At 44.3% G+C, this 25,634-nt stretch overlaps 4 protein-coding genes across 4 annotated transcripts; 2 read left to right on the forward strand and 2 right to left on the reverse strand.

Annotated features, from left to right (window-relative positions):
• Positions 1 to 10,380: 10,380 nt before the first annotated feature.
• LOC6727536 lies at positions 10,381 to 11,025 on the reverse strand. The gene is made up of 2 exons (XM_002102880.3): positions 10,887 to 11,025; positions 10,381 to 10,817 (listed from the first exon to the last, which is right to left on the reverse strand). Exons 1-2 carry the CDS (start codon positions 10,894 to 10,896, stop codon positions 10,543 to 10,545), a joined length of 285 nt encoding a protein of 94 aa, XP_002102916.1. The 5' UTR covers positions 10,897 to 11,025; the 3' UTR covers positions 10,381 to 10,542.
• A 1,303-nt stretch (positions 11,026 to 12,328) lies between these two features.
• LOC6727537 lies at positions 12,329 to 12,863 on the forward strand. Its single transcript, XM_002102881.4, has 2 exons — positions 12,329 to 12,488; positions 12,551 to 12,863. Exons 1-2 carry the CDS (start codon positions 12,479 to 12,481, stop codon positions 12,823 to 12,825), a joined length of 285 nt encoding a protein of 94 aa, XP_002102917.1. The 5' UTR covers positions 12,329 to 12,478; the 3' UTR covers positions 12,826 to 12,863.
• A 529-nt stretch (positions 12,864 to 13,392) lies between these two features.
• On the forward strand, positions 13,393 to 18,552 carry LOC27209013 (pro-resilin). Its single transcript, XM_039295742.2, is given in 7 exon segments — positions 13,393 to 13,467; positions 13,469 to 13,538; positions 13,764 to 13,823; positions 13,826 to 13,855; positions 15,176 to 15,204; positions 15,207 to 15,251; positions 15,794 to 18,552. Coding segments are annotated over 7 exon segments (2,832 nt in total). The 5' UTR covers positions 13,393 to 13,407; the 3' UTR covers positions 18,332 to 18,552.
• An 833-nt stretch (positions 18,553 to 19,385) lies between these two features.
• Positions 19,386 to 25,558, reverse strand: LOC6727538 (high-affinity choline transporter 1). The gene is made up of 6 exons (XM_016175550.2): positions 24,828 to 25,558; positions 23,413 to 23,779; positions 22,750 to 23,334; positions 22,314 to 22,635; positions 21,952 to 22,224; positions 19,386 to 21,831 (listed from the first exon to the last, which is right to left on the reverse strand). The coding sequence occupies exons 2-6, from the start codon at positions 23,684 to 23,686 to the stop codon at positions 21,441 to 21,443; spliced, it is 1,845 nt and encodes a 614-aa protein (XP_016034117.1). The 5' UTR covers positions 23,687 to 23,779; positions 24,828 to 25,558; the 3' UTR covers positions 19,386 to 21,440.
• Positions 25,559 to 25,634: the final 76 nt, after the last annotated feature.

Consider the following 25,634-nt stretch of genomic DNA (forward strand, 5'->3'; position numbering starts at 1 on the left):
GTTGTAATTATTTTGGCAGAACCCAACTCCCTGGACAACAATTGGGCAATTTCTTTGTTAATTTCAGCAATTGCCCGAACAATAAACAGACATTTCTTCTCAAGTGGGCCCAACAATGCTACTGGCTGGCAGAACAGGACACTGATTAATATCTCTGGTGTGAAGGACTGCAATGCAGGGACTAACCAACCACCCACCACAAAATATATCTAGCTTTTGTTGGATTTTTTGACCCGAATGTCGCACAATTTGCCAATTTCATTGTCATTTATCACTTGACAAGCACTTTCTGCAATTTATCAAGGGCTCAAAAGGCCACAGAATTATGTTAAGATCCCAGCAAAAAATGGCTTAAAAAATTCAATGGCAAAGTTTTTCGCTCACCTTTTTGTCTCAACTCTTTTTCCCTGTCACTGGCGTTACATTTCTTATGCAAAAAGTTGCGAAACACCAAAGAAAGTTTTAAATTTATTCAAGTCTCTCCTTTGCGCTGGGTGATTAGGGCAGAAGTTTGGCGGCGAATTTTCCCCATTTTAATTTACAGGAAAAACGCCATCAACTGACCCAGTAGTGAATTGTGAGATCAGGGCAATGATATTCCGCTGGCTAGTTGATTTCCATTTCCATTTTTCATTTAACGTGGCAAATGAGAACTGGCAGCTGAACTGAAAGTCATGTCAAGGTTAGAGCAGTTTTATTGATTGATTATGGGGCTTGGGCTTCATGAATGGCATGTCTAGTCCGCCAGGACTTTAGTTCCTTCTGTACGTGGCATGAAAAGTTTCTCGCTTTGCATTTAAAGTTTGCTCGCCCCAATCAGCAGTCGAAAGCCTTCAAAAATCCAAACCACGTAAATGCAATTACGAGCTCCAATTTTTTTGTGTGCCGAAACTATTTTTGCAGCTTCTTTCATTCACTTATTTACCAAGTGTGTGTGAGAAACTTTTAATGCACCGATCGATATGAGCCCAAGGACTTGGCAGGACGTGGCTATGCCGCAGCAGGAGGCGTCTGCTCAAAGGTAAATTAAGGTGTGCCTTCATTTTTGCCCTGTGCGTGTCCCTTGCCCAAGGTGTGGGTGTGGTTCTTACTGGGCGGGTGGCTTTCTGCTTGCCTGCGGTCTGCTTAAACATAAGAACACTTTGTGTGGTGGGGCCAAAATTATATGGCACAGCCGTCCGCCGGATGGCCAAGTCGAGTCGGGTCGGGCCAACGTACCCACCTAAGAGTGGTTGGAAACAAGGTTACCTGGTACGCACCACGCGGCCAAAACAGAGAAAAATGTCTACAAGGCACGCGAGCCAAGCGGACCACAAGAAACCGAGAAAACGAGCCTCGTCAGGCGCCCACAATAGACCAAACAAAGCCCGGGCACACAAAACACAGCCGAGAAAATGAGGAAAATTCAGAAGTGGAATGAAAACAGGCGAACTTCCTTAAGCGCAAACAGCACTATGGTATAAATATAGGAAAACTTATTCAGCTTAACGAGCTATGTTTTGTTCTAGGCAGATATAAAGCTGGGAAACCCGGGAAGTGCTTTAGAAAACAGACGATCAAGAATTCCTAAAACCATTTGTCATTTATGTCTCAGCAAACAATATCTTAAGTTAATATTAACAAACTGTACTAAAATTAAAGAAAAACAAACGGAAATGTCATTGAGGATAAGAGTAGTCCCTTTCGCACACTCACCAGGCGCGATTCGTCACTACGTATTTTAACGTTCACAGTGTTAGCAAAGATATGTTTTTTCAAAACGTATTCCAAGTTTATTTTAGTTTATTTTTACAAATTTATTTGTAAATAATGTACCAAATGTATGATTTCTTTGGATGTGCCACTTTAATATACCTAGTTCCTATTTAACTGATTGAATAAAATTCACACCAACGCCAAAAGCTTAGTAAGTGTTTAAGGAGGCTTTACTGTTGAGCGGGTTTATATGCAACGTCGATTTGCGCAGCAGTTAAGCTTAATACAAATTTAATTTACAGCTAATTGTTCGACCCGAGAGATGTGCCATCATTTGTCATTTTGCGAAATGGAGCCGCCTAAGCGATTAATTAATTCTGCGCTACAAAATGGGGGCAAACAATTGAAATTCGAGGAAGTCAGCGGAAAGTGGCCAGGATCAGGATGCCGGAGCCTTGAGGGCGATAAAAAACGAGGATAGAATAGACTTCAAAGCGCGGCAAGCAAGCCAACCAACCAGACTGCAGCACATTTAATTGCGTACCTTAATGTTTATTTTCAATTAAGGATTCAGTCATGCCCAGAACGAGTGCTCCTAAATCCGTGGTATGATGTCCCAAGCCTTTTGGCAATTAGACGGCGGACTAGACTGGCATCTGCTTGGATGCACGCGAGCCACAACCACTCTTTAACCACCACCGGGTAAGAAAAATAAAAACAAACACAGCACTTGTAAAACATCACGCTGTGCCTTTCGGGTCTGGTTTTGCCCAAGGTGAACCCCATCTCCAACCAACCCCATCCCATTCAACCAACCACCCACCCAGCAGCACCACCTCACGCCCACTCAACCCCTGCTCGTTACATTCTATCGATTTTTATGTGGCATGTGAAATTCGTGTGGGTATTTTTGAATATCTTCGCACAGTTTCTGGCTAACAAGAACTAACGCTAAATGCTGCCAAATACTGCGCTGGCCTAATTGGATTGCTATGACCGCAACCAGTTCTTGGCATGTCCTGCCGCGAGCAAAAAAAACCTCCTTTCGCAGGAGGTTTAAACTATGTATATTTCGCTTAAAATATTTCCACTGCCATCCAACTTGATGGCTTCATAGTGCCGCCGATCCTTTCTGTGCTATATTGACAGCTTGATAGACAGCAGGATACCTGCCAGTTGGATTTGGGATTGTTGTTGCTGCGCCTGTCAGTGGCAGTGTCTGGATTTTTGTCATGGGACACGGAATGGGGGGAGGGGGGCTCGCTTCCACAAGCTACCCCAGGGCGCAACGTTTGACGGCAGTCGCAGCCACACATCCACCGGCACTGTGGGATTCCAGGAGGGGGATCCGGCAGCCCGCTGCGCCAAAGTTCATTTTGGAGCTGAGGCGACGCAGCAGCAAGTGGCGGCCCAAAGGTAAACAAGCTATGATACGAACTCAGAAACTGCTCCTGACACCAGGATTTATCCGAACTGAAGGTGCAACTACATGAAAAGTCATCGCACCTGGCAGTGCAACTTACGAGTTATAGGGTAAAAAATGGCCAAAGCTAAAAGAGAGTGATGTGATTTTTTAGATAAGATTTTTGATCTAAGTCAACTTATATTTTGTGACTGATAGTTATGAGATTGTTTGGTTTATTAACTTAATTGGATTGTGCGAGAGGCAATCTCTTTTCTTATTTCCAAAAAAAAGTAAGGGAAGGTTATGATGATGAAACTGAGAAAAACAAGAACTTAATTGACAGCTAGCAAATTTCCCAGCGGATTACCCAAGTTACTGATGCTTGATTAATAGCGGCAAAATAAAAGATTAATGATTACGCGCACATTCGAGCCTATTAATATTGTATTCAATAAATATTCAGTGGATACTTTTGACAGAAAGATTTTTGCATAAAAATCTGTCAAGTTTATTAGCTTTTAAAATGAAAAGTCATAATATGAAAATTAAAATATTAACGATATTCTGCTTATTAAAATCGGATACGACGCACCATTTCATAAAATTACATTATTCCTGCGATTTCAGGCAGTTGCGAACCGGACTGCAGCCTTCATTGGGAATTCATAAAGGCAACCGAGCATAAGCCGCTGAAAATATGTATGTATATACATTTTCAACCCGGTCCGCTTACATTGATTGCGTAAGCCCCCGGCAACACTAATTGCGAGTACTTATAGTTGCAATTGATTGTGCTCTTTATACCGGAGTCGACAAGTCAGCTGATACGAAGTGTCACAGCCAAGGACGAAGGATTCAGCATTCAGGATTCAGAACACAGAAGGGTAACATGAGCTGATGCCTCGTTAGCGAGGATATACCGGTGGGAAAGGATTCGGAGTTGCGAAAGGTAAAGAGTTAAGGATGATGATGATGTGGGTCTGTAATATCCCAACCGATACGAAATTGTATCTGCGGAAGCTGTGTGGGTGGACTACGCCTGCCAGCAATCAGTATTGAATTACCAGTTAATTTAACTGAACCTGACAACGTTTGCGTAACGAGTTGAACTCGTGCTGAACTTGCCCCATCCAAAAGTATAACTAATTGTTAATTAGTTTTCAAGAAAGTATTTTTTTCTAAGCAATCTAAATTGGAAAATGTATATTTAACGTAGAATTTATCAATCCAATTGCATGAAAAAGTAAACACAAAAGACGATTTTTTAGAAAACCACATGACAATAAGGTTAATGGTGCATGAAGTTACAAAAAAAGGGTAGGTATTAATATTAACATTTTTGCTTATTTGATGTTTTAAAAAAATGTTATTTGAATTTATATAATTTGGTATAATTGTTTGCACAAGTAAATAAGTGGATAACTAATGTTGGAATTGCCAAACAGATTAGGAGAAAATGGCAGAGAATGCATAAAATGGGTGGGCAATAAAATCTAATGGAATCTGCGCAAACTGAATAATATCAATAAAATTAAAATTAAGACGACGCTTTGCGCAGTGAGAGGAGATGTTGGACAGCGGAGTGAGAGAGAGGGCAGATGGCTGAAAGCGAGAAGGAAGAAAAGCGGAACCCACAAAAGAGTGCTAAGGAATTTCCGTTTTACCATGAGTGAGTGTGTGTGTGTGTGACTGCATGTGTGAGTGTCACGAGTGCACTATGGGGCATTTGGCCTGTTTTTTTTGCAAAAATGTGTTTTTCACAAGTATGAAAAATTGAAGTATTTTAGTATTAATACATTGGAAATACGTTAGACTATTATGTTTTAGCCGGCAAAAGTAATTTTAACAGTGTACTGTTATAATAACAGCTGTTAAAGTCGGTTGTTGCGAGCATATACCAGGTGGCTGCAAAACGAGCAAAATTTAGCTTAACTTTCAAAGTGTTAAAATTTTAAAAGAAGATCGTAAAAGAGTAAAATTTGAAATGGATAATCAATATTCAGGTTTGTATTATGTATATATATTAATATATTGTTTATTGGGTGCGTCTATTTCCAACAATTTGTACATTTAGCAAGTGGTGTCAACATGTAGTTGTTTGAAACAAATTTCAACTTTGAATAGAGCTACAAAAATTTGTTCAAATTTGTTCAGTAAGTGCTTATATCCATGTTTTAGTGTGTTCAATTCCTAACTCATATCAGGTAGTCTCTATGTGCGTTTTTTGCGGGTTTTTGAGAAATTTCATTTTTTAGGGAGCAATATCTCGATTTCCAATGCTGGCCTGCTGGAAGTGTGGCGCAAGCAAAAGGGTGTTCGTCAAAAGGAAAATTCTTTTTGCACTTTTATTAGTGGGCATTTTTCTGATAGCAAGCTAGACTTTAATGAATGATTAACAAATAGTAATAATAACGAATGTTTTCAGTCAATCTTTTGCGAAATTGGAGAAAATGCAATCGAAAAATATATGAATTTTCGAAAGTTTTTTCAAAGTGGTTAGAAGAACACCTAGTCCTGAAGGTAAAAGAGAAAAATAAAAAGGAAAGGAAATTAGCTGGATGCCCGAAAGCGTCATATTATTTTAAAAGTTTGAGTGGCCGAAGACAGCAAGTAGATGAACTCGTATGGGCGCAGAACCACAACGAACGTCTTTTTGGTCAAGCTGCAATGCTAGCTGCACGGAAGCGCGGCCTGCTGGATCTTGCAGACATACTTAAAATTCTTTTTTTGAACCCAGCCAAGGCAAATATAAATAATATCATAATAATAATATAAAATATCATCAATAAATATAAAAAGGCGCGTTCGAAAACATAAGCGACTATCTCTTCCACCAGAAGTCATTCGAAATTTGAATGTCAAATGTTAGCTTGCGAATTTGAACCTGACACCGATTCTTCAGACTCTATTGATTGTAAAGACGAAGACGATTATGAATTTGTATACAATATTAAAATTAAAAATTAACTTTTAAAACATAATATTAAAAAAAAAAATAAAAATAAAAAATTGGGGCGGAGTTGGGGGCACGCCCACTTTTCCAAAATATTCCTGGGGACATATGTAACACATAAAAAAAAATTCATCCAAATATCTCCCATAGTTTAGGAGTTATTAATTTTTGTAAAAAAAACAGGCCAAATGCCCCATAGTGGAGTGGTGGAATTTCAAAGGAACAGCGCCCATCAAAATGGCTGCCGAAAGTGTTGAAGTTTGTAAGTGAGCCAAAAAAGAAGGAAAACTAACAATGGCCGACATCAAAGCCACTTCTGAGTGGAAGCAAAAGAGAGGGGTTACGGACAAAAATAAAACCGAAACCCCCGGGAAATGGATAAGTGTCCAAAAATATACAAAAGTCGTACATCTGTGTGGTTTCGGAAGGCGAGTCCGCCAAAATTAATTGCAAATGTCGCGTGTTTTTTTTCTGTCAACATCAACACCAATGTCAACGGGACAAACAGTTGGTGTGCGTGTTGCTAGCTTCCCCGCCCCTCGAAAATCGGAGAATGCAACTTTTGACATTTCGATGACCTTAGCTAACTTGCTAAGCGCGAAACAACAACGAAAACAACGCTTGCAGTTAATTTGTGCCCCCTCTTTCTCTCTCTTCCTCTCTCTGTGTCTGTCTCTTTTCCTCTGGCCTGTAACCTAAATTCATATTACTGTGTTTCAGTTTCCATTTTGTGAACCATGTTCCATTTGCCATTCCGTACCGCCAAAATGTATTTGCTCCCCACGCCATTTCCCCATTGACTTTGCCATTTTGCCTTTACTGTTATTTCATTCAAACATGGCCGCGTGGGTGTGGCCTTGTCACCCATACAGATGCGTAATGCGAATCCTCTCCCACGCACACACGAAGCACACACACACACACGAGCTAGGAGTCGTCTCGCCTGGAAGCGGTAGGCGGAGCCGTTATTGTCGTACATTCCTTCGGTACCTGGCAGAATGAACGCGCTCTGCCTTCCAGCGACCGTTTCCAGTGCCACCACCAATGCACATGTGGCTTCCAGCTGTTCATCAGCTGTTCAGCTGGCCTGGAAATCAGGGGCAACCACTGTGGTGAAAGCTCTGCGTTAAACAAGAGTGCAATTTGCAACCCCCAACCCTCGCCATCGTCACATTTCGAAAACTATAAAAACTTGACATTACTTACTAACAAAATGAATGGATGGATTATAAACAACACTGGAAAAAGACATGCTTTGTTTTATCAAAAATCGGTCACACGCTTTTACATTCAAATTTCTCCCAGGTATTTTAACGACTTTGAAAATAATTATTTCAAAAATTATCAAAAATATTAATATTTCAAATTTTCAAATCTCTCTTGGAAGTAATATTAAAATGTTAGTTACCTAAAAAGTACATATTTAATGCAAACTTTTCTGAGTGCACTCGACTGTAAATGTAATGGCAAACAATGTTCTAATTATTTTTGAGGCGCACAAAGGACGACATTCTTGCTTACTGTTGAAATATTGAACATTCTGGGTCTTTGTCTGGATGTATAAGCCCCCAATTCAATTAACGGTCTGCAGATGACAGACCTCAATCACTCGGATCCATCGCAATCATTGCAGATGAACGGCGACGTTTGAAAGAGGCATAAAGTTTTAATGCATATAAATTGTGGATGCCTAAAAGAGGGGCAGACGGTGAAAAATTAATGTGGGCATATCACGGAGACGATTGCCTGTATTGCCAGTCGACCAAGAAAAAGTCAGGTGAGGCCTGACAGGTGAGATGGCGATGATATTCCCCAATCTCCTGCCTCGCAGATTCGGTTTCAGTTTCGCTTACAGCTCCGGATTATTGTTCCTGATGTGGGTATGGTATATGGTATGCATGGTCCATTGGATGTGGATGCTCCGGCTCAATGACGTCAGCAACGGACTTGAACCGAAATCCCGCCTCACTGGCGAACTTTGACCTATGCTAAACTCGAGCCCAAAGCACTCAAATACATTTTTTAGATCGCCCGAGGGCGGTTCTGGCAGTCTGTCGCTTTGAATTTATTTGTCAGCTTGATGAAAGGTCATTTGGATTCTACTTCTTCGGGCAGACGTACATGTATCTACATATATATTCCTCTGTCCGCCCGCCCGCCGCTGGTAGATTGATCATTTTTGCGACATGTCAATTTGTCACTCACCTGGCCTGACAGCCCGTGTATTAGATATATATGTATATATGGCATGGCAGGGCCGTATCCACATCGAGGGAACATATGTTTTCTTATCAGTCAAATCAGTGAAGCCATCAATCAAAGCAGCAGTCTGCGGTTTTTGGCTCGGATTGAGATGGATTGCGATAGATAATTACTAAAGACAGACCGGTGGCCGAATGACGAGGAAACTGAAAAGTTTCGCATGCCCAATTAGTCAAGGTCAAAAAGTTAATCCTGAATGCAAATCAAAAGTGTTTGCATAAAACTGAAGAACACTTAAGTGTTTGCCCATGAAAACTTTTAATAGCTTTTCAAACATAATTAAATATTCATTTAACAATTCTCCCATCAACCGTACATATATGTATGTGAAAGCAGAAAATAAGAAATCATGATATTACACTTAAAAAGAAAATAGTTTCATTAAAGAGATAAGAAGAAAACAAAAATATTAATTTATATCTTTTAATACATTTTATAGAAACGCAGTAATATGATTAGCATACTTCAAAGATACAAACTAGTCTTCAACTGCATATGTGTATATATCTATTCTATCTGCAGAATAAACCTCATTTCCATTGATCCATACATAAAATCGAAAATATTAACAAGTTCTGTCATTAAGTGATTTCGTCATTAATGTGCACTTATTATCAGCTGAATACAAAGACATGAAAATTGTTTCAATGTCGCAGTTTTTCGATGAGTATTCGCCTTATTTGCACATCTCTGCATAGATGCACGAAGATACTGGTAATACGTAATGGGAATAATTATAGATGCCTTGCTTCGTTTTTCGATGTAATTGCTGGCCAAGTGCGAGGCAGCCACTCGAGATTGGAGCGCCGGAGCCGGCGGTTGCAGCTCATCTTAACCCAGAAATGAGGCGACATCTGATAAACACAAGCCCACATTACAATATTGTATTGGCAAATGCGGCAACTAATGCCAGTGCTTTGTTTTTCGCTCCAATAGGAGCAGTATATGAGTGTCTAGTTGGCATGGCCATTACCATTACCAATGGCATTGCTATTGCCATTACCATTACCATTACCTTTGTCATGGCCAACGGGAATGGGAGTGCGAGTGGGAGTTGGGGTGGGAGTGGGACTGGGACTGGGAATCGAGTCTTATCTGCATGCAGATAATGGACCTTCCCCGCCTTCTCAAGGCCACCGAGACTTTCTTCAATGGCCCGGGCCTGAGATCTTTTTTGGGTAAGGTGAGTGCCGAATTCATTATGTGATGCCATCATCGATGGGCACTTCAACTGCCGTGGGGCATCCACAACGAGCCCACGAACGGCGCACTTGAGGCCATCCGCATCCATCGAATACGAGTATAGTATATTTGTATAAAAACACAAGCGTGTTTGCATTGCGGCAATGATTTCTAACTAAATTTATTGAAGTACTTTTCACTTTTAATGCGAGCGCTTGTGGTGTTTCTCTTCGCCACGCTTTGATATTTATGACTTTTACTCAAAAAATAAATAAGTATGTATGTGAGCCCCAATTTTCTGTACGCACACTTGTATTTTGTTAAGCCCCAAATTGGAGCACTAGCACTCCGGGCTCCATCTATTTCGCCTCTTCGCATTTTGAATGATTTCGGAGCGCTCACAATGCGAGTTGATTGATTGTGGTAGCAGCACAGCGGCAACAGCTTTGATTGCCAATCGAAGGTGTTAGATAACATTACAAGCGCAACAGACACGCACCGCCTAATTATCGTTTATCAGACGAATCTCATATTCCGGGCATGGCCCAAAACCCTGGGAACCCATCTCATGTGTGTGTGTGGTTAATTAAAAGTTCTGCCTCATCGGCCGCCGGCTGGAGGTTTCAGATGATTCGGGTGGAGGCTCAAGTTCAGGTCCAAGGCAGCATCGTTACAGTGAAAACTGGGCAACCGCAACCAGCAATTGCCAGGTTATACAATATACTTAGGTTAAGGTGACTTGGGCTTTTAGATTGCTGCCGGGCTGTCATGGAATTTTACTATGATTTGTGTGGAGTACAAGATGGTGCAATCAGTTTTAAAATATTGGAAAAATATAGGAAAAATGTGAAAAAGCATTGAAACCCTTGGAGTAAACATAGAGTTGTTTGACTGTGTGCCAGGACACATAATTAATTTATTTGCACCACCACTGATCCAACCACCACCACTGAGCCGAAAATCCAATCGAATCCAATCAAGACTTGGCGGCAGAAAGGAAACATAAACGGCTTAGACGTTCAGTGAGCGTGCGAAAGTTGGCTGTTTATTTGGTGTAGGGCTCGACCCACTTCCACTCCTCCCAGACGACGCAGTTCTGTTGCTGCTCCATGAAGGCGTAGTTGTCCGGGCACTGGATGTAGTCGGCCTTCTCCTGACCCTCGGGGCACACCCAGTAGTGGGTGGGGTCCGAGATGTCGCGGAACTTGCGAGCGTGATCCTCGACAATGGCGCAATTGGGCTCGGCATAGATGTCCTGGCCATTGTAGGCGGAGCTGAGGGCCAGGAACAGGCCCAACAGCAGGCAGCAGATGATCGAAACTGAAGGAGAAAAATGGGGGAAATTTGAGTGGGGCATTCTTGGAGAAGATCGACGGCGATGTGGCTCACCCTTGTACATGATGAAAGTGTTGCAATCGAAGGCCGGCAATTGGCATATTTATACTAGTGCCGAATTCTCCTTATCGTAGCGACACTTGCTGCACAAGCAAAATCACTTAGTGCAAATGAGTTTAAGTTTATTTTTAGCTACCTGCTGCGGATGTCGCCCCAAAAACTTTGGGCAATGGCAATCATAACGAGCCGCATTTCACTTGGCCGCATTAATTGGATTTGGCCCAGAGACCCCGAGCGTGTCGGCTTAATCGATAATTAGCCGCTGCACTGCGTCGCCACCATCACATCTTGGCCAACCTGAAATAATCAGTTAGCTTAACACATGCGATGCGATACGGCAGCGTCATCTTGTCTCTTGGCCATAAACACACAAAACGACATACATACATAGTCACCCCGCTGGGGAGTTGCGTCGCTGATTGGCCACCTCCTTCACCGGCAATCTCCGCCAGGTTGGCCGCCTCACAATGCGGAAACTGTAATTAGACTTTAAAGCATTTTGTAAGCGATTTTCAGGGTTTTCGTCGTCGACCCACTCTTGGCTGCTAAACGGTTTTTAGTCGGCACATTTCGTGAGGTTTTTTGCCATATTTCATTTCACCAGCTGCTGCTGCTGCTGCCTCTTCTTTTGGTATTTATATTGGTCAAGTGGCCTGGCGCTTGGGGCGTTTGAAGCTCCGATACCAAAGCCAAACAAAGCCACAAAGAGACAAACAGTTAACATAAATGCAAAATACTTTTGCAAAATGACAAAACAAAAATAGGCAATATAAAGAAAAAAATATGAAAAAACCCAAGACAGTCAGCAATTAATTAATGGAGTGGCCGATAGTCTTTAATGTTGCAAACTTTAAACGAATTCAGATTTCAGCATTTGTTTAACGCACTATGGAAATATCCGATTATGGATTCGACATGCCAGCTGGGCTTGCAACTCACAAGCTGTCAATAAATAGTCATGGTTATTAGGCTGGATGACTGTTGACTGAATAAATGCTGGGTTGTTTGATTTAATTGGATGCAGAACATGTGTTGTTGATTCTAAAACGCAATGAATCAAATTCACGGTAATCAAACCAATCAACACATTTGTTTGGCGAAAATATGGTAAATATCTATGCATTTATATAAGTTTTTTCTAGCAAATGAAACAGATAGCCCATATATATAAATGAAGTATTTTAGGGACTGGGTGCGAATTCATTTTGTATATTTTGTGTGCTACAAGAAGAATCCATTAAAAATGCACTTGCTTGTCTAGCTGCTTCCTCATTCCTGATGCTGCATTAAATAATGCTTCAATTTATTTGTTATCTTTCCACATGCCCCGCCCCCCGGGCAGCCCATATATTTTCCAACCCATCTTGATAAAGATGCTGTTTTCAGCTACTTTTCGCTCTGCTCCCTTGATAATAATCGACGGATGCGTGTGTCAAAATGTCAATACTTTTATTATTCTTGTTTGCACATCGTTTTTTTTTTTTGTTTTTTCGGTCACAATTCCCCCTCGAAAGTATAAAAGTTGCGTTCTCGAAACGTGAGGGTCTCAGTTGGTTCCTTCTATCGAGAAACTTTCACAGCTAAAAATGAAGTCTGGTGGGTGTGAGGTTGAATTCTAATGTTATTTTCCCGTTTGATAACTTATTGATTCACCAAAGTTGTTGCCCTGTTTGCCACCGTTTTGGCCATTATTTTGGTGGCTGGCGTGAGTGCGGATGCGGGTCGCTCCGCCTGCAAGGATGAGTCCGAGATTGGACAGACGTATACGCATCACTTCGATGCTGCCAAGTACTGGCTGTGCGAGACCCTCGGCGTTCCGGCCACCGAGGTGGACTGCCCCGCGGGACTGGCCTACATGCATCTGCTCAAGGAGTGCATCCCATGGGCCAGCTACATCTGGAAGAAGCCCGAGATGCCACCAACTGTGGCCTGAAAATAAATGACCCAGCTCTTGAATGTTCAAAACTGCAAGATGATTTGGTTATTGATTGGTTGGGTGTCAAAGGGTTTTGGAATCTAAGGTGCTGTGGATTTGAAACTTATTCTACAAACATAATTATTTCAACTATTCCTATATAATTTGACAGATTTACATTGAAGTTACCTCATGGTATTACTGTAAAAAATATGTAAGTGGTTAAAACAAGTTGCAAGTCACTGCATTAGTAGAAAGGTGTATATCACTCATACGCGGTGTGGCCTTTATCTTCTTAACGTAAAAAATACGTTACTTATTTCAAGTTATTAGCACTGCTTTTCAAACCTTAAAAGACAATTTAAGGTTCATGCTTAAACCATTTTAATAGACCAATTTAGCTGGAAAGCAAGTATGATTAATCCATAAGGCATAAGACACAGCCGTTGACAGCCGATGTTGCCACTGAACTTGGCAACGGATCGAAGTGGATTTATCAGTGCAAAAACAAAAGCAAATGCCGAAAGCTTCACGATCGCAGTAGCTTGTTGTTGCCTCCGCTGCCTTTGTTATTTTGTTGTTGCATGTTTGCTGTGGCAGATGCGCAGCTTTGGACGCGAAGTCGCGCATGCGCCGTGGTGGCCGCTTCTGCCGCTTTGGCTGCTTTGCCTGCTTGTTGGTGGTTTCTGTGGTGGCTGTTGGCTTTAGGTGGCTGTTGGCTCCGACGAAGAGTGAGTGCATTTGAAGTGTTACATAAAGTACCAAACTCGAAGACATGCCGCTGCCAGCGTCTTCTTCGCATTGTGTTTTTGGCTCGGAGCTTTTGATTTTCGTCTGTCCGCATTGTTATTGCTTTTTCTGCTGTATGTTGTTTTTTTTTTTTTGTTGGTTTGTGTCTTTATTTTTGCGGCTTTGCCTGGTTATGATTTTGTATAAAAGTGCATGCTGCGCATCAGGCAGCAGTGTAGTTCGCATTCGTCCATCGGCAGAGCATCGTCTGCAAAGTGCCCCCAAAAACTCAAAGAAGCAGCTGGTGCCCACGAAAACGGTCAGTGCTCCATAAAGGATAATTCATTTAAAAGTACATATACATATATATATCGACAGTCATCGTCAACATAAATCAGCGTTATTAAGTGACAAAGTCTTTAAACAGGATTATTACAAGTCATTGCAAAGTAGCAAGGATGATTTATTATCAGTTACTGTGAAAAAACGTTTAAAGTTATATTAAGTTTATCACTTTTAATTTAAAATTTCAGTGCTTTAGGAAAACTAATTAAAACTTTGACAATTCATACTATCCTAACTTATATAATTCATCAGTCACAATGAAACATATGTTCAAAATGCTCAATATATAATAGTACATTTTTTATATTTTTTATTCTTTTATGTGCCGATATTATAGAAATATTCCATATTCGTTACTAAATTCCCTGTACTAAAGATCTTACAAATCCAAGTTGTTTTCAAAATACATTCGACTAATATTAGTCTATAGAACTTAGCACTTGTCACCCTCGTAAATTGCATAATCAGCATGGCCAATTAGGAGTTGCCTCACATTCAGCAGGTCATTCAGTCACTTAGTCGGACTTTGAAAAATAATTAAAACTTGTCGCAATCAACAAAAACCAAACAAGCGTCGCGAGCCAAACAATAAAGCAAAGTGCTGAAAAACCAACAATCGGACGCAACGGGACAGGCCAAGACGACACCGAATGTGGCCAAAATGTGAAGACAGTAATTGGCAGCAGTAGCTGGAGAGGCAAATATATGTCACTCCGCATGCAACGCGACACATGCCACATGCCGCATGCAGTGGGGGTGTAATGGCAATGGCGCTGAGAAATTGCCAACTGCCGCGGCTGATTTTGCAATGTCATAAAAGCCAGCATTATGCCACAGCCGATCACGCCCACAGACACTCAGTCTATATAGTCCCATTTTATTCAATTTCCTCGAAAGAAAAGCGCCGAAAAAATTAAGTGAGTTTCTCGCCGCTTCGAATGAGATTTGGCCAGCGATTTCAGTGGCTTTTGTTTGCATCCGAGATTTGCCCAAAACGGCAACTTAAGTGGCAGCACACCACGGGGTGCTCCTCCACTTTCAATGCCGGGCGACACGCTCCGTCTGCTGGCCAGTTCTTGGCATTGGCCGACCCGACGGACCGAGCCAAGATTGACGAGCGATTAGGTGCGCTCCGTGGGTTAAGTCTCGGTCATCTTGGCCATCTCGGTCGTCTTGGTCGTCTTGCTGCCCGTTAAAACTTATGCAACATTAACGTAATCTTTCTATAACTATTTTTTGCAAGTAATCCACTTTCAACTGATTTTCTCTAATGCCCCCTTTTCCCGCTTTGCAGTTCGGTTAATTTGCATTCGAAGCTCATCACATCGAGCTCATCATCCCCCGGAGAAGCAGCATCAGTCATGCGAGTGGTAAGTACACTGCAACTAAAATGGGGCAGTTCAAATAAATATAAGTAATTTATAAAAAAAGGTAATAAATACTCTCTTCACACTATTTCCATATAAAACTTTAAGTACTTAACCACCCAAATATCTTAGTTGTAGACACTTAAAAAACTTCTGAAAATTTATTCTAGTACAATAGAACTGACAAATTTTAAATACTATTCAAAATCAAAACAATTCAATTTTTTTTAAATCTATTTTAAAAAAATCTATTATCTATTATTATTAATATATTAAATCTTTATCATTATACCTCTTATGTCGTGAAAATTGTTTAAATTGAAACATTAATTACAATAATAACTTACTCATAATTCAAGTGTATCTTTGTAAGTTAAAACTACTTGGCCTAAAGTTGGAAACTACTATAACATATATATATAAATATATGTAACAACTGGCATAGTTTTTTGCAAAGTGCACAGCTGAAGAGATCGCTCTAATGTGGATCATCGATCGGTGCGTCATAGAAAAAAGCCAATTTACTAATTTCCTCGTTTTTGCAGCAGCTTTTCGGTGTCATCGCCGTGGCCGTCGTGGCCGTTTCGCTGGTCCGCGATGTTGGAGCGGAGCCACCGGTGAACAACGCCTACTTGCCACCCAGCTCGCCCCAGCGCCCGTCCTCCAAGTATGGTGCTCCGCCGGCCAGCTCCTACCTGCCACCCGCCTCCGGACCGGCTCCATCGTTCAACTCCGCTCCGTCCAGCAGCTATGCGGCTCCATCGCAAAGTGCTTCATCGGGTGGCCCATATCCGGCTCCCGCGCCACGTCCCTCCAGTTCTTATGGACCACCAGCCTCCCGGCCCTCGTCCAGCTATGGACCACCGCCCAGCCGGCCGAGCCAATCGTACGGACCACCGCCGCAGTCCAAGAAGCACCATCATCGTCGTCCATCCAGCAGCTATGGAGCTCCGAGACCCGCTCCGCCTTCGCAGAGCTATGGTGCCCCGCCCTCTTCTAGCTATGGGCCCCCGAAGTCCGCGCCTCCATCCCAGAGTTATGGTGCTCCAGCTCCACCATCCAGCAAGTACGGTCCACCCAAGTCAGCACCTTCTTCCAGCTACGGAGCCCCTAGACCAGCAGCCCCTTCATCCTCCTATGGCGCACCCGCACCACCATCTTCGTCCTATGGAGCACCTGCCGCCCCATCATCATCTTATGGAGCACCAGCCGCCCCATCATCGTCTTATGGAGCTCCCGCACCACCTTCCAAATCTTATGGGGCACCTGCTCCTCCATCTTCATCGTATGGAGCGCCTGCTGCTCCTTCCAAGTCTTATGGAGCACCTGCCCCACCATCATCATCGTATGGAGCACCTGCACCACCATCTTCATCATACGGAGCACCTGCACCACCATCCCCATCTTACGGAGCCCCAGCACCACCATCCAAATCTTACGGAGCCCCTGCTCCTCCATCTTCTTCGTATGGAGCACCTGCTGCTCCTTCTAAGTCTTACGGAGCACCCGCCCCGCCATCTTCCTCCTACGGAGCACCTGCACCACCATCTTCCTCCTATGGAGCACCTTCAGCGCCCTCTTCATCCTACGGACCTCCCAAGTCAGCACCCGCACCACCTTCCTCCAGCTATGGAGCACCGCCTCAGGCGCCCGTCAGCGCCTACCTGCCACCCGCACCGCGACCATCGAAGCCCTCTTCCAGCTACGGAGCACCCAGTGTGAGCAGCTTTGTGCCCTTGCCCTCGGCGCCATCGACCAACTATGGAGCACCATCAAAGACCCAGAGCCTGGGAAGCAGTGGCTATTCATCAGGACCTTCTTCATCCTACGAAGCACCAGTGGCACCTCCATCGCCCTCGTACGGAGCTCCTTCCTCTTCGTTCCAGCCCATCGCACCACCATCGTCTAGCTACGGCGCTCCCAGCAGCGGATCAGGCTCAAGCAGCGGAAGCTTCTCGGCCGCTCCCTCATCCTTGTACGGCGCCCCAAGCAAGGGTTCCAGTGGTGGATCTTTCCAATCCGCGCCATCCAGCTCGTACTCTGCTCCCAGTGCCAGTGCTAACAGCGGTGGATCGTACCCCTCGGCTCCATCATCATCCTACTCTGCCCCCAGTTCGAGCTCCAGCAGTGGAGGACCTTATGCCTCGGCTCCATCTTCCTCCTACTCGGCACCCAGCTCTGGATCCAACAGTGGTGGGCCATACCCCGCTGCTCCATCGTCTTCGTACTCCGCTCCCAGTGCCTCTGCCAACAGTGGTGGATCCTATCCATCGGCTCCATCCTCGTCTTACTCGGCACCCAGCCCAGGATCGAACAGCGGTGGACCCTATCCTGCAGCTCCTTCATCCTCGTACTCGGCACCGAGTCCATCAGCCAACAGTGGAGGTCCTTATGCCTCGGCTCCCTCCTCTTCGTACTCCGCACCCAGCTCTAGCTCCAACTCCGGCGGGCCATATGCCGCTGCTCCCTCATCTTCGTACTCCGCTCCCAGTTCCAGCTCGAGCAGTGGAGGACCCTACCCATCGGCGCCGTCATCTTCGTACTCCGCACCCAGCTCCAGCTTAAGCAGTGGAGGACCATACCCATCGGCTCCCTCTTCTTCTTATGCCGCACCCAGCCCGAGCTCCAACAGCGGAGGACCTTACCCGGCTGCTCCATCCAACTCGTACTCGGCCCCGATCGCTCCCCCCTCCTCATCTTACGGAGCACCTGCCTCAGGACCGTCTCCCTCGTTCAGCGCTCCCTCCTCTTCCTATGGTGCTCCATCCACTGGATCAGGTTCCAGCTCATTCTCCTCCTCCTCATCCTCCTTCAGCGGAGCCTCGTCGAGCAGCAGCGGTGGCTATCCCTCTGCTCCGTCCAGCTCCTATGGAGCTCCATCCACCGGTTCGGGCCACAGCTTCTCCAGCGCACCCTCGTCCAGCTACAGTGCTCCGCCAGCCGGTGGATCGTCCAGCTCCGGTCCCTATCCAAGTGCTCCGTCCCAGGACTCCGGCTACGAGTACAACGGACCCAGCCAGGTGCCCGAGACCATTCAGCAGAGCTACAGTGCCGACGGTGGCTACACCTATCGCAAGAAGTGAGCAGCCACCGGCATCACGCATACGCCACGTGCCTTCGAATACTCAACCACCACATCATATCATCGCCGTCGCCATTGTAAATTATTCCCCAAAATGACAAGCAACCAATTCGCCCATTCCTCTTACTCTCCTCCATGGAAATCTAGCCTTAATTCACTGTACCATTAGATGTAAAACAACGAAACCACGTTTGTTAAATAAACAACTTGATGAAGATCATAGAAGATTCGTAGAAGCCATCAGTTCTGGGCGATCGGTTCCCTTCACATCCGCGATATCAGCAAGACATTCGCGGAATTCTACCGTTCGGCTAATTGACAGCCATGGAAGTGGATGGGTGGGTGCCACAAGTGGCAGTTGAAGGCTCAAATCGGCAAACAATGCAAATTTGTGCGAAAATAGCGGATATACCGGATATTCGGATAGCTGCCACAACAACATCCCCCGGCAACAACAGACATCTTGTTGTGGGGGCCACAATTAGGTGCAATTCTCGAGCGACACAAGTTATGAGCTTATGATGGAGGAGGGCGATTCCAATCTAATTGAGATTACAACTTAATTGCCACTGCAGATGCAACAGAGCCAACTGCAATTGCAACTGCAACTGCCTCGTTAGCATGCTAATTGCAAGCAGTTGAGATCGCAGATGGTGGCTATATGATTCTCTGACTTTGGCAATTTAACCGACTGACTTTCGACTAAATAAAATAAGTAACTGTCGCATAGTTGCCACATTCTCCGCGCTGTGAATCCCAAAAAAAATGCATTGTCTTGCGGCATTTGGATATTTGGAACTCGGATGGAACCGATGAGATGCGACACCGACAAGAGCTCTTTGCTCTTTAAGTTGGTCTGAGAAATTTCCACCTGCCATGATGATGCGGTTCCATTGTCTGCGGATCGTCACTTGGCGGCTTTTGTTGGCCCGTAATACTCGCATTTATTTCACAAGCCAGCCAGTTAGTCGGCAAAATATATAAGTACTGAGAAATAGAATAAATAAGTAGACGGATTGGATTTGGCTTTTGGGGCAACAGAGAAACCATTTCAATGTAGATATATATACCTTTTATTTATTAAATACCTTTTTTTCGATTTATTCCATTTCGCTATGCTTAAAACATTGATATGTATTCGGTTTAGTTTAAATTTAATACATCATGTATATCGTAACCCTTCGTCCTATTCATTTGTTTTTGTATTTTTTTTTATTTAATTTCATTTAGTTCGGTTAACATAATGCCACTAAGATAACTTGGAGTGATGGACCAAGTTTGGTTAACAATAACAGAAGTAGGTACGAGTATATATTTAACTAATTGCAAAACAGAATCGTTTCGACTGTTTGTTTTAACCAAGCGAAGTAAGTCATCGCAGTTGAATGCATAAATTATTTGGTGGTTTTGGTTTAGTTGATAGTAACTTTACAAACGATTCGAGTAACTATAATTTGCTTATTTACAAACCTGGTCAACTGCACAAAGAAACGCGAAACATGGTATACAAACACACACACTTAATTAACATACGTTTTATGTAGGATCTCTGTGGAAATTTAGTCAAATTGTAGTCCTTAGTTAAACGGATTCAAACGCCATCGAAATTGACACACTCAGATCTGATGCAAGAGATAATAACAATAACAACGAACGGATATGCTTGATATGCTCATATGGTAGTTAGATAATCCTAAATGGACTCAAAATCTTCTTTTAGTTAGTTTCACTTATGTAAACGTTAAAAAACTCGACCCCGTTACAACAAACATACGAGGCTCAATCAAAAAGCAGTCAACATTTATTACAATTCAATGAGTTGTATGTTAGTATGTTACCAAGTTAGTTACGCATATTAGTTTAGTTATTCAGTTTTCAGATTTAGATTTGGATTTGGATTAGTTCTTTCCAAGGGATCGAAAGAGCAACAAACGAGCCGAGTGACTTTGAAGTGAAGGAACCAACGCCCATCTCTTGGTAAACTATATCTGCAAAATGGGCATTGTATCTGCGAGTAACTTTGAGATCAAAGGTTGGGATTTGAGGTTTGGGGTTCAGGCAGCGTGTGTTTGTCTATATATGTATGTAGATCGGAAACTCCCTTTGCCAATGGTTCTTTAGCAGGTTCGTGGGTCAGTGGGTGTGGGTGTTTCCTTTGGGTATAACTCTCTAAATTCAGTGGCTGGCTTCTAGATATGCATGTATATATATGCTTGTGTATATGATTTGTATAGGTATATATTTAGGTACTACGACGCAACTTGTTTTATATATATATATATATGTATCTGCATTCCTGTGCCTCAACTGCCATGTATGTACCTTGTGGTTTTTGCTCTTTGAGAGCAGCTAAAATTCATTCCTATATAACTCGATATGCCTCGTTTTCGCCCACTTACACGACTACTGTTTGGATATAGTGGATGTTTTTTATACCCCGATTTTCCTATATACGAGTGATATGTATATTGATATACTTCCTTGCTTCTTTTTTGATATGTTTCGTTTGCATTGGTTTGTTAGTTAGTTAGTTTTGCTTAGCTTTGTTCGTTCTGGAAGGACACATGATTCACATTGTATGCATCTATATAGTATAGTATATGATCGATATGCTAATGCCAGGAATGCCAATTCATATTGCTCAAATGCTCGTCACCTAATTCCATAGCCTCTTTAAACTGGGCCAATTCCTTCTGGGTTAATACGTGTTCCTGGGCCATTCTCGGGCTAGGAAAATGCAGTTGATATGTATTCGTCGTCAATTGACTTCTGAACATTTACACATAGATAGATAGATACTCTAACATCAAAATGAATACCGATAGAACAACGCTTTAAGCTTGTAGAAACTATACACAATATGTTGGCTAAATGAAAATGTAAACCTTACGATCAGCTTTCTGCACTTTTTACCTGAGCACTTGTGTGTTTAACGTACGTTTCCTAATACTTTCTGTACTCCGTTCCACGATCCGATGATGACCCCAACTTCCCCCATTTGTGTCCCCCTAACAAGCGCAACATAAAATCGGATAATTCTCTGGTATCAACTGCAGCCTATTTTCGGGCATTCAGCTGCCCAGATGCCATGGGATTCTCCGCTACTCCGCTCAGAAGGCCGTATTGTCCTGCTCCGCCGTGGGCATGGCCATCCCGCTTTGGCTCTGGAGGTGGCCACCTCCTCCGCCCGACGGCTTCACCCCAGTGGCATTATCCAGCATCTTTTTGACCTGCGCCTGCGCCGTCTCCTGGTTGATGCGACGTGCCTCCGCCACCGGCAGATCGTCGTCCGATTCCAGGGCGGGATTGATGCGGCCATTGCGCTCATCCTTGCCCGCCATGGTGGCCGCTCCGTAGGATCGGGCCAGTGGTCCAGCCATCACGGATAGCTGCTCACCCGACTCCGAGGGATCGCCCACACGCTGCACATCCTCCGGAATGTTGACCACGCAACGGAAGTAGTCGTAGCTGGGCGGCAACTTGCCGGACTCGAACATCATTCTGAAATTGGTTAGGAGAGGGGTTACAATTAATTGTTCTCACTATCTTACAATAATATAAATAAAATATTTAGTAACTATAATGTATAAAATCCTATAATTTCCATAGCCTTATACTCACTTGGTCCACCAGGAGACCGAGATGAGCGTGACCAGGCTGAGCAGCATGGCCATGGTGCGGAAGGGGAACATCTGCTCCTTGGTCTCCTCATCGTATCCCGGATACTTGATCAACGGAGCCAGTCCCAAGATGGCCTCACCGCCCGACAGTCGGATGGCCAGGGCCACAATGTATGCCGACAGGCTGCCGTACGTGTTGCAGTGCTTCTTGAAGTGCACCACCATCAGTAGCTGCGGGAACAGGATGACGTAGACGAGATCCGAGCACATGGACCTGTCCGGAAAGATAAGAAGAGCAGGCACTTAGCAAAATGAGCTACCAGTTGGAGGAAGGGTGAAGGGTGAATAATGCATCTCACGCACCACAAGCCGTAGATGGAGGGAATGGTGAGGGCCATGATGGTGGCCAGGATGCCCACCACAATGATGGCGACTCGCATCACCCAAATGATTTCCATCTCGGACGCCTTCTGACGGAAAATCAATTTGTACACGTTCCGGGCGAACATGGAGGCGGCGGAGAGCACCGAGGAGTCGGCGGAGGACATCACGGCGGCAGAAACAGCGCCCAGTCCAAAGAAGGACACGAAGTCGGGCGTGAGGTACTGCAGCACCATGGGCAGAATCATGCTCGTCTCGTCCACGGTCAGGGGATAGGGTCCCTTGTAATCTGTCTCGTTCCAAGCTGTCAAAGAGAAGAAAATAGACATTAGTCAAAGGTGCATAGGTAATCTGCCTGTGGTTACTATTTTGGGGATATTTGTGTATGACTTGCTAGTGTCGTCTAGCTAGGACTCACGTGTGGCCTTGGCAATCGCTCCGATGAGCACCGGGGGAATGGCCATCAAAATGCATCCGGCGGCCGCAACATAGGACAGAAGCTGGGCCCTTCCTGCCGTTTTGCTGGACAGCACCCGCTGGAAGTAGACCTGCCAGGGAATGCCACCAAAGACGAGCAGCAAACCGTAGTCTATGTACAGCCAATGCTTTTTAGGCTCCACGTGCCCAATCCAATCCACCTCCAGGTCACTGAGGCTGCCCACGTGCTCGTTGCTCCAGGCGAAGGGAATGCACATCCAGAGACCGATAAAGATGCAGAACAACTGGATGACGTCCGTATACGCCACGGAGTAGAGACCACCGAACAGTGTGTAGAAGATGGCGATGCAGGATGACAGGATCACCGAGGTGCGGTGATCCATGTCGATGATCACCGACAGAGTGGCTCCAAGTGCAGCCAGGATGCCGGCTGCCCAAAAGACCTCGCCGCAGAGAGCGGGCAGGAAGAGCAATCCTCCCATTCGTTCACCAAAGGAATCCTGCAGCGGATCCAGCATGGTGATGTAACCCTGCTTGCGCATGGGATTGGCAAAGAAGATGCCACCTGAGTTTGGATGGAGGGTAAAGTAATCACTTTTTGTTAAAAAAGGAATCTCAATTGGAATCTGTACAGTTGACTTACCAAATACCAAGCTTAGAGCGTATCCAAATGGAGCTTGACACCACACCAGACCCGATGTGTATATAGCCTCCGCCGTGCCGTTGATGTAGCCGCCACCCACCCAGGTGGCCGTCATGGTGAAGATGCCCACAAAGAGGCCGATGGAGCGTCCGGCCAGCATGACCTCCTCCTCCGAATCATTGCCGGACTGCTTCTTGCGACCGGCCCAAATGCCCACGACCAGGATCAGGAGGTAGAAGAGCACGATGCTCACAACGCCAGCGATATTGATCATCCTTGCAGTTCAGTCGTGTCCTTGGCTACGAAAATCACGGCTCTCCACGCGCTGCTGTAACCAAATACTCTCGGAATGGGTTTGACCTTTCGGCTGTAATGGAATACAAGGGTTTCACATAGAGCCACATCCTTGAACATAATGGTTAATATGGCAGGAGCTCATTTTTCAATTAACTAGCAACAGCACGAAGCATTAAATATTAAGCCAATGCATTGGCCATGGCCTCAGGTGCGCCTGACCTTTGTTTGCAAGGATATAATTGGAGTTGACCCCACTTCCCACTCCACCCCTCCTTCCCTATCGTCCCGCCCACCCACGAGAAAATGCGTCCTTGTTAATGGCGCGCAATTAAGGAGGTATTGCATTCAGTTTGACCTCCGCGGTCCTATAATTATAATAGATCAACTATAGATACTAGGTACTATAGATACTAGGTACTATAGATACTATAGGTACTAGATACTATAGGTACTAGATACTATAGATACTATATACTATATAGTTGTCTGTACTGTCCGCCCAAAAATATCACAATTTTATAAATACTCATGAAAAATAATGTTGTAAATAGATTATAACAAATAAAATTAACAATCAAATGAAAATCTTCCCAAAAATCAGCTTTGTTAACTACCAAAATGTGAAATAAAGAAGTTAATTATTAAATTTTTCATTTAGATACAAACTCCTTTTGAATGAATCAATATATTTGTAAAAAGAGACTTAATATTTAATAATTCATTAGCGAAAGCTTTTAGTTCCCAAGTAATTTGAACAATAGTGAAAGCATTTAAGTGTGCGGAAATTAGTTCCGATTGCAGCCACACGCACGTGTCCTGCTTATGTAACAGACCGACTTTGGGAGCGGGATGGTCGGGACTCCACTCCGCTTATGTGAAATACATAAACAATTCAAAGCACCTTGTGTGTGTGGGGAAGAGGGGGTCAAGTACGTCATAGCCACGTCAAGCGAGCGGCCGCCGCGAGAACACCTCAATCCGTGTGCCACAATGCCCCCTTGTGGCTGCTTCATTCACAAAATTGAGCAAAGCACGGAGCGCATCGGACTAATGGTGGGGGTAGTAATCCCCACCAGCAGTCTGCGCATGACCCATCGCATTTGCGGGTAGCCACTCACCTCTGTCTTGCGATTTGTGCGCCAAGTTCAAGCGGACGCCAATTTTCGATTCTGAAGCTTAGCGACGGCAATCAAAGAAGCGCGCCAATCAAATGCGCCTCGACTTATGCAACATTTCCTGCTCCAAAAGGGCTCTTGGTGGATGCGGGCTGTGCACCGTAGCAGTGAGTCGCGAGGGAATCGAAATCGAGGATGAGGTCTCCGGCCAAGGAACTCGCACACTAGACGGTCGAAACACTAGACTAGACTAGGCTAGACAGCAGTCGCCCCAGCGGAGGGACGTCTTCTGAGACGGACTGTTACGCGTCCTAAAATGTAACCCGCACATGTGCTCCGGCTGTTGGGGAAACGCGTGTCGGCCGCATCAAACCAATGCCACTATGTAGCTTCGCACACGAGAAGTTGTCGAAAATGTTCCAGATTATATAAAAAAAAAAGAAGGAAACCAACCACCCACACGTTCGTTCAGGTGGTGCTGAGAAGCCTTCGGCTTGTTTGAAATGCAATCGCGAGGGCTATTAAATCGATCCCAACTTCAAGGTGGACTGAATCCAATCAGATCGATATTTGAAAATGAATTAAGCAATCAAACTAAAGCCATTCGGTTTTTGGTTAAAACAAACGAGCAGTTGACTACGGGCTATTAGTAAACTAAAAACACGTCTCCACGTTCAGCCGTCGGACCGTGTTGGCGGTTAGAGCGACGAAATTATAACTGAATTGGAAGTTCAAGTACTGGAGTCCCATCGGCGAACCGATGGCCTCTTCGACGCAAAATGGCTGAGCCGAGTGGGCGTTCATTTTGTG

Source organism: Drosophila simulans, chromosome 3R, assembly GCF_016746395.2.
Source record: "Drosophila simulans strain w501 chromosome 3R, Prin_Dsim_3.1, whole genome shotgun sequence".
NCBI lineage: Eukaryota > Metazoa > Arthropoda > Insecta > Diptera > Drosophilidae > Drosophila > Drosophila simulans.

What these genes read in the sequence shown, in the direction of transcription:
- LOC6727538 (XM_016175550.2), bottom strand. Translation starts at nt 23,686, where the DNA reads ATGATCAATATCGCTGGCGTTGTGAGCATCGTGCTCTTCTACCTCCTG. An exon ending in AGCGATTGCCAAGGCCACAC is followed by an intron (nt 22,636 to 22,749) that starts GTGAGTCCTAGC and finishes TCTCTTTGACAG; the next exon opens with CTTGGAACGAGACAGATTAC. An exon ending in TCGGTCTCCTGGTGGACCAA is followed by an intron (nt 21,832 to 21,951) that starts GTGAGTATAAGG and finishes AACCAATTTCAG; the next exon opens with AATGATGTTCGAGTCCGGCA.